At 52.8% G+C, this 7,840-nt stretch overlaps 1 protein-coding gene across 1 annotated transcript; it reads left to right on the plus strand.

Moving 5' to 3' along the window:
• The first annotated feature begins 2,164 nt into the window (after positions 1 to 2,164).
• LOC120673571 (transcription factor DIVARICATA-like) lies at positions 2,165 to 4,775 on the plus strand. Its single transcript, XM_039954472.1, has 3 exons — positions 2,165 to 2,399; positions 2,942 to 3,438; positions 3,800 to 4,775. The coding sequence occupies exons 2-3, from the start codon at positions 2,987 to 2,989 to the stop codon at positions 4,236 to 4,238; spliced, it is 891 nt and encodes a 296-aa protein (XP_039810406.1). The 5' UTR covers positions 2,165 to 2,399; positions 2,942 to 2,986; the 3' UTR covers positions 4,239 to 4,775.
• Positions 4,776 to 7,840: the final 3,065 nt, after the last annotated feature.

Here is a 7,840-nt window from a genome sequence, read left to right on the forward strand (position 1 = left end):
CTTTGGGCCAGCCAGTGTCAACCCTGACAGAAACCGTGGCCCGGGGGTGGTATGTTCAAACGGACTTAAGCCCCCCCCCCCCCCGCCGCCTCCGCGTGGGCGACACGGGCGGGACCTTCACCGTCGCCGCCACCAGGCCGGAGCCGGTCGCCAGAAGTCCGCGCGGCTCGCGAGGATGGCGGCGGCGGGGCTGCCTTCTCCTCCCTCATCTCCCGGCGGGCGCGGTCGCTGCGGGAGACGAAGGGGGCCGCCGCGGGTGGCGCCGGCGCCGGCGAGGCCAGATCTGGTGCTCCCGCGGCTGGATCCGGTGGCCCTCGTGGTGGATCCATGCCGGAGTGCGGCATTGGTGCGCATGCTTGGTCGGGGGCGTGAGCCCCGAACGCCGACGTGCGCGTACGGCGCGGGCGACGCGCCGGCGGCACGTGCGGGCGTGCGCTCCGTTGATGGGTGGCGCCTTGCCCGCGGAGGAGCCGGCGGGTGTGCGTGGCGCGGGTGCGCGTGGGCGGAGGGAGGCGAGCTCGCGGTGGCACCAACAAGCACGCGCTGGTCGGGTCGCCGGCGCGTTCGGGCGTGCATGCGGGAGGCGGTCGTGCGCGGGAGGCGCGTGGGGTGGCGTTAGGGGTCGTGTGCTGCTTGTCCGGGTGGCGGTCGGCGCAGCTGGGCGGTTGCCATGTGCAGCTGGCGCGTCGATGCCTTACCGGAGGCGCAGGGTGCGACTTTCGACGATGGTGGTGGCTGGCGAGACGGTCATCGGGTCCGGCGTTTGTGCGGAAGGGGAAGGAGAGGTACCTTTGGGCGAAAGCCTTGATGACGGCGACGCCCGTGGGCGCCGTTTCCCCGTTGGGGGCGTCATGCTTCCCCCCTCGCGTCTTCCTCCAGGGGTGAAAACCCCGTCCTTTCTTGGACGTGCGATGGCGGCGTTTTCGGCGCCGTACCCTTCCTGAAGGCGTCGCACCTGGATGTCGTCATGACCCCGATGATCGTTGTCTTCGGTGTTCGCCCTTCATCTTTCGGCGGTCGCTTGGCGTGCGGGGACTTATCCTGAAATGTGAAGTCGGAGCTGCTACGTCGGGGGATGTAGCTTGGCAACGATAACACGGAGCGGGCTGTCCTTCAATCTTGGGGGTCGCTGCAGGTGTGGTTTGGTGGTCACCGGGGGCGGGACCTTGGTTCACAGTTGGAAGTCGGAGCTACTATTCGCGCTACGCTTAAGCTCGGCAACGATGACCTAGGTGACCTTGGTCTTTTGCCTGTCCGTGTTTAGGGTTTGCTTCGGGAAATCGGAGCTGCTGGCTTTTACCAGCTCGGCAACGATGACTCGTTGCAATGTTGTGTTATTCCGCGGCACATAGGTGGGTTAGTCAGCCAGTTGGTTTGGCTAACTTTTTTTAATTAAAACTTCTATTTTTTCTTAATTGAAAGTCAGAGCTCCTACCATTTGCTTTAAAAAAAACTTTGGGCCAAGTAGGCGGTAGTGGAGGTAAAAGGTGAGGGAAGCCAAAGCCGTGTTTAGTTGCGCGTTGTAAAGTTTTTGAAAAGATATCTTTCTACATTTGAAGTACTCCCTCTTCCCTGTTTATAAGGCATACACGTATATCAAGATTCAAATCTTGTCATCTTTGACCAATAATTTGACTATTAAAATTTTATTTTTATAATGCAAATTTCATATGATTGGATTCATAATCAAATATATTTTACAATGATTATAAATTTATAATCAAAAGTGATATAATATATGATAAATAAATGGTCAAAATGTTGTTTAGAAGACCGTGTCATGTTCCACCATGCCTTATAAACGGGGAAGGAGGGAGTACTAAACATAGACTAATTACAAAAATAATTACAGAACTCGTCTGTAAATCGCGAGACGAATCTAGCGAGCCTAATTAATCCGTCATTAGAGGTTATTTACTGTAGCATTACTGTAGTAATTTAGCATCTAATTACAGCCTAATTAGGTTCATTAGATTCGTCTCGCCATTTACAGACAGCAGTCGCAATGTGTTTTTTATTTTGTCTAGATTTAAGTCTCATGCAGGTGCCGGAAAAAAAATTTAGAATTTTGATTTTTTAAACTAAACACGGCCCAAGTGTATGTGCGCACGCATATGCGGCCTAGCTACACGGCTGTCGTAGTGGTGGTATATATAAATACTGCAAAAGTCGGCCACAAGCTCCAAGCCACGGCCCAATCGCCGGCTGACACTCTCAAGAACCTGCCTCCCCCTCTGGATCGCTATCCCTTTTCTAGTGCTCAGGGAAAGCTAGCTCGAGAGCTGGGAGAAGGAAAAACAAATCCTTAGAGAGGTTGAGCAAGAACCGAGGCGGATCGCTTTTTGTCCTCCTGCCAGGGGCTAGCCTGCCGCGAGAGATCAAGAAGAGGCGCTGTCCAGGTGAAATTTTGCTTCTTTTGCTCGGGGTCTGGTCTGGGGTTTTCTTGTGCCGTTTGGCGAAGCAGTTTGGTGTGGGATTTGTTGGAAATTATTAGCTGTTTTGTTGGATTTGGTGCGGGGGTTTCGTTAATTTTTGGCTGCGGGTGGTCGAATTGTTCAGGGATATGTGATTTGGGGTCACAGGATTCACGATTCTGATTGTGTTTGGGGGTCGGTTCAAAGGTGTTCATGAGTCCCATCTAATTTGCTCTTAAAGGCGCTTCCTTTCAAGGACGAGAATCAAGCTATTCGTAATTGATTCCAGTTTTCGCTCATAAAGATTCCACCTTTTCCCCCGATATCTCCTCGAATCTCATGTTCATCTTATTTGGTTTGCATCGACAAGAATTCCTGTTCAGAGAGAGAGAGAGAGAGAGAGAGAGAGAGAGAGAAGAAATCCTTTAATTGTTACAGTGCTCTTGGAATCTTTATTTATCTTGTTCCGAGATGCCCAAAAAAAAGCAAAAAAGAAAGCTCACCTTTGAGCCCTGTGATTCCTACAGTGATCTGAGCTGAGCTGCGGCCAGGAAGGAGGAGAAGAACAGGAGATGATGCGCGAAACGTACATGGAGGTGCTGCCGCCGATGGACCACATAGCCTCGCGGAACGGCTGGTATCATCCGGCTTTGCGCATCTGGACGGCGGAGGAGAACAAGCAGTTCGAGCGGGCGCTCGCCGGGCTCGACCTACGCTGCCCGGACTGGGAGCAGGTGGCGCGGGCCATCCCCGGCAGAACGGTCCGCGAGGTCGTCCATCACTTCAAGAGCCTCGAGGTCGACGTCCAGCAGATCGAGAACGGCATGGTGCCCATCCCTTTCTACGGCGCCGGCGCCGGCGCCGGCGGCTCGTTCACCCTGCAGTGGAACGGCAATGGCGGCGGCGGGCCCGGGGACTTCAGGCACGGGTACCGGTTCGGCGGAGGCTGCGGGAAGAGGCACCCCGGCCGCACGCCGGAGCAGGAGAGGAAGAAGGGCGTGCCATGGACCGAGGAGGAGCACAAGTGAGTATACACACGACTTCTGTGTTCCGAGAGCGATTGCTCTGCGTCATACAGTAGACTAGCGAGATTGTCCTTCTTGAATACTAGTTGAATTCACCATCATTCAATAGGCTTTAGCTTTACATCATTGGATGGTCATGGTAGATTTGCAACTTGCAATTATTCAACTATCAACAATTAATTGCATTTAATCCGGGGATTTTTATTTGTCGAGTAGGATCTGACTCTCTATGACAGCCATGTCTAGCTTGATGTACGATGGCCTTCGGCCCTACCAGTAGCGAGTGTACTTCCAACAAGGTGAAGCAAAGAAATTAATCAAAAAGTTACTGAACAAGATCGTGCTTTGTTCTTTGGTCAGGTTGTTTCTCTTGGGCCTCAAGAAGTATGGCAAAGGGGATTGGCGGAACATATCCCGCAACTTTGTTCAGACCAGGACACCTACTCAAGTGGCCAGTCACGCACAGAAGTACTTCATCAGGCTCAACTCCGGAGGCAAGGATAAGAGGAGATCAAGCATTCATGACATCACGACGGTTAACCTGACGGATGACCGGCCTCCCTCGCCATCACAATCCTCTCTGATCACCAACCAGTCGAACGCATCAGCTCCAACCACAGCAGTAGGCCATTTCTCATTGACAGCGGACGCCAAGCAGAATGGTGCTGCGAGTTTTCCTTTCAATTCACCAAGCCGGACTCCTGTGATGCCAACTTTCGGGATGGGTTTGCAAGATCAAGGTCTGCAGTGTGGCCCTCTACATGATCAGCTGGTTGGCAACCCGAGCATGCTGTTTTAGGAGCAATCCACTCTGCACCACGGATCAGATGTCTAGTGTATAATCCGGTCTTTCTGTAGCTTCAGTACCTGTATTGAAGTAATTAGTCGTGGGAATTGTTCGGAGCATAACAGAAAGGGGATCTTCGTGCTATGGCGGTCCATAATTTTTGGTGATACTGAGAATGTAACGAAAAGAACTTCAACAAAGAATTTGATGCCTTGGTATTTTCAGGAGGTTACTTGAGTGGTAGTGATGACTGCTGAGCAGAGGTCATACATGCTTATGAAGTGGACTTGCATTCAATCATGGATCCTGCTTTTGCTCGAGATGGATGAGCGGAACCGAATTCTAGATTCTTCTGGTCAGCTGATGTATCGGTAACCTTTGGTGACCATCTGATTCTGAATTTCTGAACTGATGCCTTATATTGAGGGTTTGAGGATTCAGATCATGCTGTACTCCAGACATGTTTATCCACAGTAATCAATTTACCTATTGGTGCCCGCCCAAATTTGTGTTTGGATGAGTTTTGTTTTCTCGCATAAACAGAGCTTAGTTTGCAATGAGTCATTCAGCATTACTACTTCTCTTGCTCATCTAATCAACTTTTGCTTGGCAGATTCATTATTTTTTAGGAACTAACTTTTTTTACTCTGTGGATTGACCCTGCATTGTTTGTGTGCGATTCAGTCCTATGTGGCATTTTGTATTGATGATGCTAGCTCCACCAAATGCCGGTATGAGATTGGCAATGAGTCCGAGTTCCACTACCTTGGCGTCTCATGCTTTTTCCATCCCATCTTTTGCATTAGCTTTTGCAATTTCTTTTTGGCCCTGTTGTTTCCCTTGTTCAGAAAGGCATCCATCCAGCCATCCACAGATATGAAGCAGATCCTTGACAGCATTGCTCTCTGAAGCCAAGCCAAATGCAGCCAGCTTCCGTGGGTGCCTGTGCTTTTCTGTGCCTTGGTGCCTCTACCCTTTGCAAGTTGCAGAGTAGAGGGCACTCACTTATGATGGAGGCACTGTTGCACAGAAGCTTCTGGTGTGATGTGGCTATTTCCGGCTTGCTGAGCTTGAAGTCTGAACTTCAGGCAAGTTGCTACTCCATGTCACTTTCAGAGCTTCTGATGGCTCACTCCACCCGATTCGGTGAACAATCCAGTTTATTGATATGAACAGCCAAAATGGCATTTTTTTTCCCAACGACGGAATAAACTTTTGATGGTGATTTTTTTGACCGTATGGCAAGTGCTCCAGGCGATGTAACCTGTCGTTTACGAGCAGCTTGAGTGTTACGGAACCAAGAAGAGGGGGCATATTGGGAGACGCCGTGCCGAACATCCCTGGTGTTGATTCAGTTGGAAGGGACTTTAGAGTCCACATCCTTTTTGTTGTTTGCAGACACTTAGCCTGTAAGTTTTCAGGTTCTTTTCAGCAGTCGCAGTCTTGGCCGCTCATAAGAAACTGCTCTGGAGTCGGTGAATTTCCCCGGCTACGTTGTGAAAGCTTCAGCAAATAAATCTATCTATACCTATCGAAAACGGCATAACTTCTATTCTTCTAATAATAAATCCAAGGATTGGATGAACTAAAAGATTGTTGGGACAGTATTCAGTATTCACAGAGCGAGTAGGCTGTGCTACAATTACATTAGTTCCCCAAGAGTGAGAATACTCACCATCGTGTCGCCAGGAGAGTGCGGTTAGTCAGTTGCAAACTTGCAATGCCAGAATGAACCTTGTGCATCCAGAATTCAGAACATCGTCTGTAGTTGAGTAGTTCATGAGTCCATGTTGTGTGCAGCTTTCTCTGACAGTCCTTGTTCCTCCTGCTTCCACGCTTCAGGGCAACATTTCTTAATCATTAACCCTCGACAGTCCTTGTTCCTGCTTCCCCCCGTTGGCGATGAACAGACACCAACACAATCTACAGCACGGAGAAAGTGATTCCACGGCCAAAGCCCGAGCACAGCTACTCTGACAAGAGATCACACATGGACACAGATGTCGTGCTTCCTCTTTGCCATCCATTCTCCTAAGCCTGATTTCAGCATCAACCAAGTACAGAAAAGAAGAGAAAAGGAGAAGTAACAGACGAGATAATTTTTAATAACACGTAGTGGCGACGCATGATTGAGCAAAGCTAGCAGATGGATTTGCTGGGGAGGAAGCTGGCTGACGTCACATGTTCCTATGGCCAGGAAAGGAGAGGGGCAACTTGGAAGGCCATAGTTTTTGGATTTGGTTCCTCTCGAGGTTAACCTCATTCGGGAAAGGCCAAACCACCAGAGGGCGTGTTCACACCTGCCAGGAATGTTGCCTGGTTGAGCTGGGAGACGACGCAGTCAAGCAACAGAGCATAGCCTAGTGAAGCTTTTGCAAGTGTCAGGCCATAAGCACTTCGAGCTGATTGTGATTGAGTTGAGCAGGGACTTTGTTTGTCGAAAAGGAAATCTGATGCGCGTTGCTAATGTCTGATTGCAAAACACCATGTGCAGGTCAAACTTTGCGCGTGGCAGAAAGAAGGAATCGTCTATGGATGGCAACGAGCACACTACCCGCAGGTAGAGGATGTTCAAACCCACACCCGTCAGGTCATTCTCAGACCCGCACCCGCGCCCGCGACCCGCCACGGGTAACGAACTGCGCCCGCGCCCGTGACCCGCGGGTGCCGTATACCCGCGGGCACGCCCGCCTGCTCGCCAAGATCTGCTGGGAGCAGATCCGGCGAGGGGCAAATCGCAGGCGGAGGGCACGGGCTTCAGGAGGTGGGAGGCGGCGAGCCGGCGACCGCTCGAGCTCCGGTGCGAGCAGTGCGGCGGCCCCTCGGGCTCCAGGCGGGGCGCGGCGGCCAGCCGCCGGCGGAAGGCCGCGGATTGGCGGGAGCTCGAGCTCCAGGTGCGGCGCGGCGGCCGGCCCCTAGGGCTCCAGGCGAGGCGCGACGGCGGCGGGAGGCTGCGGGTCGGTGGCCGCTCGAGCTCCGGGCGAGGCGCGGCGGCTGACGGGAGGTCACGGGCGGCGGCCGCTAGGTCTCCTAGCGGGCGGCCCCTCAGGGTCCAGGCGGGGCGCGGTGATGGCGGGAGACCACGGCGCGACGGCCGCCGGGAGGCCGCGACGCGGTGGCCCCTCAGGCTCCAGCGGTCGGCCGCCGCTCCGGCTCCAAGATTTGGGCGGCCACCGGTCGGGCCTCTCGGGTGGGGTGGCGGCGGCTGTGAAAAGGAGGCTGGGAGGGGAACGGGGATGGAAGGAATGAATGGAAACGCTAGAACAAATTATATAGTTGTATACAGGGACCATGTGTCAGTTGATTTTGCGGGTTCGCGGGTAGGCGGGCACGGGTACAGCCTTTTTAAACCCGCAAAATTTTACCCGTCGGGTTCAAATGCAAACCCGCACCCATACCCATGGGTACAAATACAAACCCGGATCCTCGCCCTAGCGGGTTTTTACCCGCGGGCACGCGGGTAATTTGTACCCATTGCCATCCATAGAATCGTCGAGGAGGGAAAAGGAAAGTGCTCCTGCAGGTTATAGAAGCCGAGTTCTCATCGTCGGATGAGCAGACAGATGAGCAGCGGATGCAGGGCGTGCCGAAAGGGGGTGTGGCAGCTGAGGAGT

Source organism: Panicum virgatum, chromosome 5N, assembly GCF_016808335.1.
Source record: "Panicum virgatum strain AP13 chromosome 5N, P.virgatum_v5, whole genome shotgun sequence".
Taxonomy (NCBI): domain Eukaryota; kingdom Viridiplantae; phylum Streptophyta; class Magnoliopsida; order Poales; family Poaceae; genus Panicum; species Panicum virgatum.

Excerpts from the sequence above, each read along its gene's own strand:
- LOC120673571 (XM_039954472.1), top strand. The coding sequence starts at position 2,987 with ATGATGCGCGAAACGTACATGGAGGTGCTGCCGCCGATGGACCACATA. Across the intron at positions 3,439-3,799 it reads TGGACCGAGGAGGAGCACAA|GTTGTTTCTCTTGGGCCTCA; the intron begins GTGAGTATACAC and ends TTCTTTGGTCAG.